Source organism: Sylvia atricapilla, chromosome 4 (assembly GCF_009819655.1).
Source record: "Sylvia atricapilla isolate bSylAtr1 chromosome 4, bSylAtr1.pri, whole genome shotgun sequence".
NCBI lineage: Eukaryota > Metazoa > Chordata > Aves > Passeriformes > Sylviidae > Sylvia > Sylvia atricapilla.
Genome location: NC_089143.1, coordinates 20,127,997 through 20,140,746, shown reverse-complemented (window position 1 = coordinate 20,140,746; position 12,750 = coordinate 20,127,997). Strand labels below are relative to the sequence as shown.

Below are 12,750 nucleotides of genomic sequence, written 5' to 3'. Positions count from 1 at the left end.
TCCCCTTTACCCATCCTTGTCAAAGTTATCTCCTAGCCAACTGCAGCACAAAATTCTACAGTGTTCTTCTCCAGCAGAAATTTAATTAACCTTCATACTAAGAGCCTGACACTGAAAATACGGCTATCATGACAGAGGGATTGCTGGTTACCACGAAGAACAAAAAGAAGATGCTACTAAAAAAAAACAAAACAGATTGAAACAAAAAGAATCATTGTTTACATTTATAAAGGGATAGTAAGACCTAACAACAATATCCCAAGCTGAAAGCCCATGTGGAGAAAAAAATTAAATATTCCAGAGTTGTGCATAGTATTCCCTACAACAGACATGGTCAACTATTTAAATAAATGTTTGCTGCTTAATTAGGAAACTAAGGGGGAAAAAGAACAAGAAATGCCAACCATTCAGTGGAGTAATAAGAGTTACAGACAGAAGCAGATAGTATTTATTCTTAATTTCATGAGTAATTCTTCTAAACCATAAGTCAATAATTTCCTCCAGCAGCTTTTCCCACATATTTTTCTCAAGTGTGTAAATCTCATTAGAAGTTTTGACAAATTATACAGGAAACAGCACGTGGGCAGAAAAATTTCAGAACTTAGTAGTAAGAGGCTTCTTGCATCTTTCTCAAAAGCCAGTTACAACCTCTTCTACTGGATTTTTCCCATTTCCTATTTCAAGTGTTTACTGATAGAATTGTCAATGAACTTGGGACAGCTAATAGGACAAAATGAACAGGTAGTCAAAACAACAAAAATGTAGCAAAATTAAGTAATACAAACTTTAGGAGATTTTTTTTCCAGGTGCTACACCATATGTACCTTTTGTGTGTTTCTAATATTGTTCCAAATTTTGTAAGGAGATATAGAAGTCAATTTTGTGACCTTCCTAACTTTTTAGAAAATATTGGGAACAAGCAAAAAATGCTGAGCCTGCACTATGAAAAAGGCTTCATTAGATCTGCTTGATTCAGAGAAAAACGTCTGGCTGAAATGCTGCCCTGTGAGCTCCTAAGAGAAGCAGCATAAATCTTCAGAGAACAGAAAGCCAAGTATTATTTGCAGTCCTACAAAGCTGGAGGTGGTGGGTCTCTCCTGCATATTAGCTCAGCCTTGGAATGCAGCTGAAGCACGTGTCTCAAGCAGATGGCAAAATCCAGGGAACAGCCTACAATTTGATATCAGCAGCTGTGTGTGAAATCCACGCGGGGTTAAGCAGCCGAGAAGAAGTACGCCGCAGCTCTGCCCAACCATGCAAGACTGCCTCGGATGATTCAAAGCTCAGCTTTCCAGTCTCAAAATTCAACACTGGTTAGGAATCAAAACTCACACACACGTGCCATTGCACAAGTGAAGCAACAAAAGCCAAGCTCCACCCTTCTCCTCAGGCCAGCAGGGAGTGCCCCTGCCAACAGCCAACTGTTCGCTGCTCCAGAATTTTCGGAGACAAATGCCTCTGCATTGCCCCCAGTGATGAAAGTAACATAAAAATACAAATTTCACTGCCTTAAAACTGCAAAATCCTAGTAATGGTAATGCAGGAGAACATGAATGTTATTAGAAAACTGTTCCCATCAGTAAGTAATTTGGGATTTCGTGGAGCGTTAAACTTTTGCTTCTATTATTTTTCATGTCAATTGCCCCATAAAAAGAAATGGAATGTACTCTTCCCCAAATTTGTAGATGATACCAAATTCAGAGGAGCTGTTACCACATTAGAGGATAGGAAGATCATTCAGAGGAACTTTTTGACATGTTGGAGAAACATGCCAAGAAACCCTCAAAAAGTTTGCCTAAGAAAGATAGTGTCCTGCCCCTGAGAGAACTCAAGTGCTTGCAACAATTGCACGCCAATTGAAGTTGGCAATTTTGCAATGCGAAAAAAGAAAAGATGAAAAATAGAAAGACCAAAGGAAAGATTTGCATCTTGTAGGGCAAGGGGTGGGTAGGGTAGGGGTCACTGGTGAGAGTTTCCAGTGATTGAAGTTAACTTGATACTGGGCCAAACCAGGAGGGGCGTAACAGAAGAGATTTAGCTTTTATTAAGCATATGGGAAACAACACCAGGAGCACCACAGCCACTTCTGGACTCCCCAGGACAAAAAAGAAGTTATTGACAAACTGGCCTAAGTGCCATATAACTGAAGGAAGGCCAGTAAGACCACTATGGAGCTGCAGCATCCAGCATTGAAGGAATGGTGAAGGTGCCAGGCTTGCCCAGCCAGCCAGAGGAGGCAGGCAGGATGCATTACAATAGCAGAAGTACATGCTCCTCCAAGATACACAGCGAAAGGACAATAGTGACAATCAAAAGAAGAAGAGGAAATCTCACACTGACTGGGCTTTAGGGCAGGCTGTCACTGTTGAACTCCCATCTTGGGAGGTATTCAAATTGGACTGGAGAAGGCCCAGAGCAACCTGATCCAACCTTCAAAGGATGCTTCACGCAGGAGACTGGACCAGCTGACCTTTAGAGGACCCTCACCACCTAAATTTTTCCATGACTGTATTATACTCCCAATGCTAAAGCATACTAAAGACATAGATACCTTGTTAGTATTTGTATAACTCATACTAAGGATAGATAGACAGACAACCTTATTAAGAGCCATGCAAGGTTAGAAAACATGAATTTGTGAAGGATGCAAGCTAAAATTTTGGGCTGTGATTAACTGGAGCAACATAATTCTTAATTCTGCAAAACAAATTCTCAGAAGCCCTCACTTAAATTGTGAGATGCTGTGTTAGACACAGACACAAAACTGAAATATTAGTGTTTTAAAAAATCAATATAAATTATACATGAGCTTATTCTATAACAGGGGTTTCCTCTTGAAGAGAAGTTTCAGCGAACCACCTGGATTTCTAACTTTAAAAACTGCTTATTCTATTAGTTTGAATCATATTCTTTCATGCCCTGCGTTATATTTGTTTGGTAAACACCAGACAGCATTTCACACTGGAAGGAGTTTTTTATTTATGCAGCAATGTAATTCAGACAAAGAAGATTAAGGACACTTAAATAGCGCATCTGTCTCCATAAATCACTGCTGATCAAGAACTTCTGAAAATCACCCTTTGAAAACAATTTCTTTTACTTCTATGCACTTAGCAGCTGAAGGATGTTTTGCCTTGCAAGTATGAATCTGCAGTACTGTCACATTGCTCTTTAGACAATTTTTATAAGGCTACTTGAAAATACAATTGAAATACGCATATTTAGTTCATTCAGTGTACTGTGTGCTCTCTTAAACAGGAACCTTATCGTGAATCTAGTACAATCAGTGGAATCTTAACGATATTGTGGTTAAGAAAATTTGATCTATTTTATACTGAAGTCTTTCAGTTAATTTTAATCCAAGCAGTTAAAGAATATTTAGCAAGACCATATGTGTACAGATTTTAACAGGCTAGAATGATATTTAGCTGTGAAATAAGTAAAAGGCTTGTTGTTAAAGACATTTCCATTATAAGAAACAGTGTCTACTAAAACATACACCACAAAATGCAGGGTGCAAGTGCCATTTGTTCATTCCAAAGTTTAAATATTATATAAAGTGTTCACAAAAAAAAATCATTTTTTTTCTTATTCAACCAATACTAAAAATCAGTACATCAGTGATGTCATCATTCAATATCCTTTAAATGATTGGGGTTTTGCATATATTTTCCATGGCAAGCACTGTGAAGTGTCCATCAATCTTGCCACTGCAAAAACAGTACCTAGAGAAATGTGCCTTGCAATCTAAGGGCCATCTTATAAATGGTGTCCAAGTGGCCCCAGAATTAAAGTAACCTCAATCCAATATGCTATAGTCAATAGCCATGGCTTCCTTCCCACCTGTGCTAGTAACAGAGTAAGGCTGGTCTGTTTTCCAAGATCACCAACAATGTGAGCAGGGTATTTCAGGATTGTCAGGCAAAAGAGACCAACCTTACTTACCTCTGAAAACTTACTTCAAGCCTGATTTCCAAACCAAGTGGCAAGTTTAATCAAGGCCTAAGAAAAATTGGCTGAAATTGCTATTTTGTGTACTTCTGTACAGTTTTTCCTGTGGAACAATACAATTCTTCAGACTCAAATACTCAGAAAACATGGGCTGAACAAAATAATATCTGTTCTTGCTTTCTTATCTTCTCCAAGGTGCCTCTTTATTTTCAAGACATCTGTTTCACTTGTCCCTCCAGTTTGTGACTAGCTATTTTTACTTCTGGTTTCATAGCTGCAAGCACACTGTGCTCGTTCATATATACAACAAGGATGTATTTTCTTGGAGTGTGGGGGAATAAAATCCACAGCAATCAGCATTCCTTAAATGAATGAAAACATTTTTATCATTATTACATTTCCAATTACAGGAACTGAAAAATTACAATATAATTTCATATTGTACATAGAAAATGTGTGTTATAAGTTTTGCCAAATAAATATCTTACTTTCTCATATTAAGCACTAGGACCTTAGCCTAGGACTTAGGACCTTCTGTTGAGGTTTGTTGGGTATTTTTCATGCCTCCCTTCAAAACTGTGAAAACAATCCCCAAATAGATTAATCATATTTTTTTAAAAAAATATGGTCAATATAATTGTATCCCTATACACATACACAACGGATTTTGCTGTTTTCTTTTCTCATAACTTATTTTTTAGTAACAGCCAAGAATTATGAGGCTTTAGTCAGACTAGTCATAGGTGCTAATGGCAAAATACAGATTTTTTTCCAGCTGCAATATTGGTAAGAAAAACATTCACAAAAGTAGTCTGTGATCTGAAAGGCAAAATAAATCAGCCAAGTCTGACAAGACAATCAGACTGCATCCTGAATTACTCCATCTGAATTTGAATTACAGTATGGCCAGCCCATTTAGGTCATCAATCCCAAAGATGCTGGTTTTTTAATAGTGCTACAAAACACTCCACACATACAAAAGAGCACATTAACTGAAACTCAGTTTCAGAAATGTGCCAATATTAATAACAGTGCCTTTCACATCCTTATCATTTCACCTCACACAATGGTAGAAACCAACCAAGAACACCAAATCCAGAGGAGACAGGGTTAATCTGAAATTGAAGGCAAGCATCCCTTGAACTAATTAATTAAATGGAGGGGAGAGGAGAGAGGGAAATATCCCAATGATCAGATTCTATAATCCCACGTGCTCTCTCAAAGGAAAAGAGAATCTATCTAGGAACCCTGCAGCAATTTTTACCTCATCACAGATTTAAAGACTGCCCTGTGCAATAACTACCTAAAATTTCCCACAAATTCCTAGAAGAAACTTCTCTCAAAAAACCCCAGAAACCACTGAATTTAAGGAAAAAATTTAACTTCATTATATGAAAGGAACAGAGGCACTAGAAGGCAGCACCAGACTCTTGGAGGAAGATGAAAACATTTCCTGAGAAAGCCCATGAGACCAGTGGCAGGCTTCCTCTGGTGCTGGGAAAAGGAAAGAAGAGTTACCTACACACTCTCCCAATATATTCACCTTTTTAGATGTACGGAGTAACAGGGGCCCAGCAAGGCTATAATTAAAATTTTGAATGACTTCACAGGATTATTTTTTGTGCCAGACAGAAAACAGAGTGCCCTTCTTCATCACCTCTGTACAATATCAGGGTGAAAAATTCTACTCTTGAAAGTGAATAGTTAAGTGTTTCCTTTGAAATCCTTCTTGGAGGAGGTTAAATTCATTTAGAAAATGTCCTCCAGAAAAACATATGCCAGAATGCATCAACCTTCTCTCTTCTTTAATACTTTTTATAATTGCCAGTACTTCATTGCCATGATTTTAGAATTTTACATTTCTAATATAGAACAAAATATGAAAGAAAATATTTTTCTTTCTCTTTGTAGAAACTCCACATTATCAGCCTTTGCAGTGGTCTTAATTAATGAACAAAATTATACCCCTGAGATTTGACCAACATCCAGTTATTTTAAAGCATAAATATTTACTGTATTAAAATATTCCATTGTCTCAGACAGAAAATCAGCAGCATTAAACAGATATTACAGTTTGTAGCTTGTCATCATTGTAATTTTTCCTAAGGAACAGAAGAAATAAGAGGTTATTTCTGTGCAAATTCAAATCAAGAAGATATTTTCCTAAGGAAACTGATGTTTCATTCTATTAAAAGTCTGTACTGCTTGACATAACATAAATGTTATGCTTATTGTATTTTTCATTTTAATCGTATAGCTATTATACTGCTAGTTTGTGCAGATAAACCATTAGATATATACACATATATATAAAATACCATGTTACCAAACAGAAGCATGGTACTACCTGATGAAGACCTCTCTAAATGTATTACTGTGTACAGCCCATCTTAAAGTCTTTACATTTTACAAAGCTGAATAATTTGGGGCACCCACTGTCAGGAAATACTGCCTGGATTTTGATTTTATACAAACAGCATAGTCTGCCATCTGTCCTGAAGTCCTAGGGTTTATGAAGCGTGAAAAAAGCCTGCTGTCCTAGGCCCTAACTTTTCTGCTGCTATAGAAAAAACAGAAATTCTGAAAGGGCAACAATGCTTAAAATTGAATGACCTGGAAAAAGATGCAGAAGAAGCAAAGAGACTGTCTTGTTTCAGCACAACCGATTCCTCCGATTTAAATATAAAGACTCCATGTGAATTTAATGTTGCCATCTCACACGGCATTCTTGCATTATCAAAGGAACAATCCCTGACTTGTTTTGGTCCCCAGGAGTATTGTTCTGCAACTAGGAAGGCGAAGGTCTATTTCTTGGATCTGTTGAGAAAATTCATTCTGGAAAGTCTTGGTTGACTTGTATTCTATTTGGTGGGACATAAAGCTTTGGACTGTGTTGGATTGGCTGTGGAGCCAAGGTTCACCTTTGCTGTAAGGAGGAGAAAGTAGTGGAAATAGTGGCCCGTTGTACAATCAGCACTGATGGAAGACACCACTGCCAAACGATGCTTTGATATATATTGGCACATACAGCAATATACCAACACCTGCTATAAACTGAAATACGCAGCATTACTTAATGAACTTACCAGCCTGCGGATCTCCCTCTCACATTCCCGCTTTATTCTATTGATCTCATCCTGGTGGGACTGATAAGCTGTACGCAGGTCTGCAGCCTTCATTTTATCCGCCTGCATAATGTTGTTCAGAGCTTCTTCAAGCTGCTTTTTGCCAGATTTCAGCTCCAAGATCTCTTGTTGCAGCTTCATCCGTTCCCCGTCGAACGCCTTGCGAGCCTCCTCCTTTGCCTCGCTCAGCAGTGCCGTCTTCACTTTGTCAGCTGCCCCGTCCCGCAGGACATTGACTGTTGACTGCAAACGCTGAATTTCACCATCTTTGATTTTCACCATTCTTGCCACCTCCTGCTCATGTTGCCGGATCAGTAGCTCTCTGACACTCTGAAGTTCCTTCATTTTCTCCTCATGGAGCTTGGCTTTCAGTTCAGAGACATAGGCGGTGTGCTTATGCTGCTCCTGCTCCCTTTCTTGCTTAACCTCTTGGATTTTTTCTCTCAGTTTACCCACCTGGAACAAAATATAAAATACTGATTAACAAGCACCACTCCACTTTAAAAAATCACAAAGGAAGCTGCTTCTGAACTGTTCTTAAAAACCAGTCCTGAATATTCAAAGCAAAGACTGCACACCTCTCTCCAGTAAATAAGTAGAGAAGCAGGGCTGGAAGAAGGTCATGTGTATGTTAAGGAATCTGCTACAGGGATGCGCAACTGGCAGTGAGCTCTCACAGATTTAGGGAATAAAATAAAACTGAGCAACATACAATCTAGCTACTTTCCTATTTCCTGTACCAACCACACCAGGCTATTCTCACCCATAATCCTTCTACTGCATTCTACAAGCAGGTAGAAAATTAATCAAACAGGGAAAAGACTTTGTGTTTATGCTGGAAATACTTTTATTTTGGACTTCTTAATTTCTTAGCTATTTTAATGGGAAAGTCCTTATTAGATAAGCCAAAGAATTAGCCTTTTGAAAAATCAAGTCTACTCAACGGACCTCAGACCTCATCCCAAAACTGAGACTATTCATGTCCCCAGACATTTCACAAAATATAGGCCAGTGAGTCTAAGAGTTGGGGAGGGAGTAGTGGAAAAATGTTATAGACTATTATAGCAATATCCACTGTGATGAAACCTCATTATAAAATGATGCTCAGCAGGCTGCATGAAAAGCAATGCTTTTTCCATGTGGGATTAGATGTTAATTTAGAATAAAGGGGGAAAAAAGAGAAAGGCTTACTTGTCTATTGCAGTATACCAGAAAAGCTATAATGTATTTCATCATTCATAGTTTCACAACATCTTTCTACTAACCCCATTACAGAGACTGACAAAACCTCTATCAGAGGCAGAGGTTTCAAACTCTGAGTGACAACAGAAACATTCATAGCAAATAGTGCTTCATGGTAAAAGGAGGCTACCAAGCAGCAAAATGTTAGTCACTGTCACATTTGCTTCTATCTGTGCTACACAAAGATGTCATCTGTAGTCATGTGATGAATTTAATTTACACTAAATTAAACCAGAATTGCAACTTGGTCAGATAGGTGTCCTGATCCAGTCAGGATCAACCCACCACAACTTGACCTGAAGTCTTCAGACAGCTGGGACAGAAGACTTTTCCTGCGCAAAAGATGTTACAATCCTCTTATTTTGAACTTTGAGAATTAACCAACTCAAACCTACCCTTGATTTAAAGAAAGGAAGAGACTGAAGCAGGAAAGGGAGGAAAAGTATTTACATTTTTTATGAAATTAATCTAGACACACTGTTGACTAAACACCACCCATGAGAGTACTATAATTACAGCTGTTAAAAAGGTAATAGCTCTGAATCAGACACTGTCACATGCAGATTTTATAGATATTGTCACTCTGTTCCAGGGTGATTCTGAGAACATATCTTTATTAAGAGAGATAGAGGTTGGGTTTTTTCCCCCAAATGGTAAATCGGGCTATTGGAAATTATCTGCAGGATATATCCATGTGTTATTTCTTTTGGTGAGATGACAATTAGTTCCAAGTCTAGAGTGGATAGCACTGATTTTAAGTGCTAGCAATAGGGTACCCAATTCCATAGGAGAGTCCAGAGCAGAGTGCTTAGAATAGATGATCTTTAAAGGTCCCTTCCAAGCCAAACCATTCCATTATGCTGTAACAAAGCCAAGTCACTTGCTCCACCTACCTACTATCAGAAGTAAACAGACTAGTTTACAGACAAATTTGCAAATGAAACATGATTTACTCATTATCTACTTATTGACTTACTGATGAACCAAGAAAATTGAAATGAAACTGAGCAATGAAACCTACTAATGACAAAACAGGGAAACAAACTGCATAATGGCACATACAAACAGACAACGTACCTCCAGAACCACAGTAATTTTAAATTAGTCATATTGTACATAAAGCATACAACTGAAAGGCAGTTTTCAATACAACACATTCATGAGCCTAAATTCCTAAAAGAACTTTTAATAAATGAGAAATGGATTTTGACATTTTGGAGGAGTGCTGAGTCACACAAATTAGCATACTTGCTCGATTTTTTTCATAACTGAGTACTATCATATATCACTACTAATTTTACCCAAAAGCTTCAGTAAGAGGAATTTAAAGAAGTAGAATTAGAATCCTTAAAAAAAATCCTAATAGCATCTTAAATGCCTATTACATCTCATGATCTAGGAAAAAAAATGCGTCCCAATTCTCAAGGTCCTTAAAAGGTCTTTTCTTATTACTGCTTTTCATCAGAGAAGATGGAAAGTTAGATCTGTCTGTTGAATCTTCTCTGAAGGCCATAGTCTGTCCTTCCTGCACCCCTCAGTCCCTCTCTCCTGCACACTGCAGTTCTGTACTTGCCTGGCTTCCAGAGCAACTAATTGACTGAACGAAAATAGTAGTATGGCATTTTCCCATATGCCCGAGTTGCAATTTCCAAATGAACCTAAATTTTAAAGCAATTTCTCTTTTTTAATTTCTGGCATTCTTTTTATATTTTATTTTTTAATATGAAGAAACCTATTCCATCCAAGAGATTAAGCCAACGGGGAAACAAAGTCAGGCAAGATATCGGGCCACCAATAAACCAGTTTTTGTCTACCTTCCCAAATTAAAACTTTAATAGTTGGCACATACTGATACAATGTTGTCATAGCAGAACTTATCTTCTTCAAAATATAATGCTAAGCATCATTGCTTCTTTCCTTCCTTATGTCTAAAAAGTGCCTGAAAGCAGGATTTTCTTTAAAACGATATAATTATATTTTCCTTGGATATTTACATCTGGTGCTGTTTTGCTGTTTTCTATGACAAGCTGCTTTGCACACTTGAGACAGAAAAACAATAGTTCAGCTTTATGATCAGAGTCAATGGAATAATTTGAAAACTATGCTTTTCTAAAAGATAATAACCTATTAATCGTATGTGTTTCCAAGTGCTACCAAAGCACTGCCCCAATAAAAATATTATAATAAGAACTTGCTCAGGATTATCTCATTTTTTCTCTTGGATTTAACTGTGGGTATTTTTAATTTGTAGCACAATAGTCAATCACAGGAGGGATATTCTCCACACTGCTTTTTTTTGCCAGGAACTGCAAATTTGAATGTAAAAGAAGAGAAGGTAATCAGGAATAGTCAGCATGGATTCCCCAAGGGGAAATCATGCTTAACCAGTCTGATAGTCTTCTACAATGGCATGGCTGGATGGGTGAATGAGGGGGGAGCTCAAGGTGAACGTTGTCTACCTTGACATCAGCAAGGCTTTTGACACTGTCTCCCATAATATCCTTGTAGAGAAGCTCTGGAAATGGGGGTTAGAGGAATTGACAGTGGATCAAGATAGATCAAGAACTGGCTGAATGGCAGAGCTCAGAGCATCATGATCAGTGGAGCAGAATCCAGCCAGAGGCTGGGGAGCACTAGGGATCAATACTGGGTCCAGACTTATCCAACTTTTTTTATCAATGACCTTGGCTCTGGTGAGGTGCATCGGAGGAGTACTGTGTTCAGTTCTGGGCTCCAAAGTTCAAGAAAGACGAGGAGGGGTTCAGTGGGGGACCAAAGATGAGAAAGGTTCTGGAGTATCTCTTTCATGAGGAGAGACTGTGGGAGCTGGGCCTGTTTAGTCTACAGAAGAGAAGACTGAGAGGAGACTTTGACAATACATATAAATATCTTGAAGAGTGTCAAGAGGACAGGGCCAGACTCTTTTTGGTGGTGCCCAGTAACAGAATAAGGAGCAAGGGCCTTAAACTAAAACACATGAAGTTTCACCAAGCCACTCTATCACTCTTTTTCCCAATGCTGAGGCATGCAGTGGCAACTGAGATGAAACATTTCATTTATCCTAATTCCTAGATGTTGTGACCTCAAGCCTATAATGTACAGTTACAAGTAGAATATGGATATTTAAAAGCAGTAACTGAACTTGGGGAAGATGGTGTGACAGCCAACATTATAACATCTTGCTATCAAGAATAAAGTATCACTTGAAATATTGAAAGACTACCTTCTAGCTTTTCCTACCTGTCTCAGTGGGAATAGGTACTTTGGAACACTAAATATTCATGGATCTCAACACAAGCATTAATAAAACCACTGAGCTGACTGCCAAGACCATGCTCAGTTACTGCAGCTCCTTGTGCTCATAGCACTGGACTTCAAGGTTCAGTCAGCGTGAGTCCTGTCCCCACTCATGTTAAAATAACCATAATTTTTGTGGTTTGGCCAACTCCTTTCATTGATGTCTTCCCAATGTCTGGATGTCTTCCAACAAAGCTTTTTCACTAGCAGAGCAGGAGCATGTGAGTCCCTGTTCAGTTCATGCATTTCCTTCTCCAGGCTCTCCATAGATGGCAGCAAACTTACAGTCCAGAAGGACATCCTACAGGGTCCCCAAAGTAATCAAGCAAGTCCTCCTATTGTTTCAAGAACTAAGTACATGGGAACTAAGGCAGGGCCACAACTTCTGCTTCATCCCTTAGGCAGCGTAAATGAACACAGCTACTCATGGGCCCAAACGGCCAAAACACCACCAGCAAGATCAACAATGATGCACATCCAAAAATAGGCAAATATATCAATTTTGGATCAGGTATTGCATAAGCAAGCAGTAAATAACTTTAATGAAGAAATTTCTTTACATAGATCAACCTATGAAACAAGATGTACTAGGAAAATATATACAAAGCTTTGAATTTCTCTTGGGTAAAATTTTCAGAGAAAGCAGTATTTTTCAGGCGAAAGGATGTTATGGCTAATTTCCATTTGTGATGTCTCTTATCAATTAGAAGGTTCCCTCTCAGATAAATCATTAATATAGGCATATACGTGAGGGAAAAAATAGTTTGGGAAAATCAAATTGAATAAATTGGCCCCATAAGAATTTGTTACCTTTCCTAATACAGTTTATACCCCATGGGTTACCGAGCTGTCTGTTTAGCAGCTTCAATACTTTCTTACCTCTATACCAGTAAATGTATCTAATTTATTTAGAATTCTCTAGGTACAGTGTTTTTACTTTTCTGATACCAAGAAATAATTTCTCTTGGTTTTGTTACTATTTTTGAAGTACAGTCTAAACAGGAAAAATCTCTACGGCTTTGATTTATTGATCTTGTCAGTCAAGGCATCCTGTAACTGCTGCACAGAATGAGAGTAGGCTGGGAAATAAACTACATGTTCAATTCCAGTTAAATGATTTAGAGCAAGCACCACA

General features: G+C 38.1%; 1 protein-coding gene across 1 annotated transcript in view; it reads right to left on the bottom strand.

The window, feature by feature from the left end:
* Positions 1–12,750, bottom strand: part of JAKMIP1 (janus kinase and microtubule interacting protein 1) — an 88,474-nt gene that overhangs the window by 62,788 nt on the left and 12,936 nt on the right. Inside the window, exon 3 of the mRNA XM_066317241.1 lies at positions 7,038–7,532. Within this exon, the coding sequence (XP_066173338.1) occupies positions 7,038–7,532 (495 nt within the window). The remainder of the gene's footprint in view (positions 1–7,037; positions 7,533–12,750) is intronic.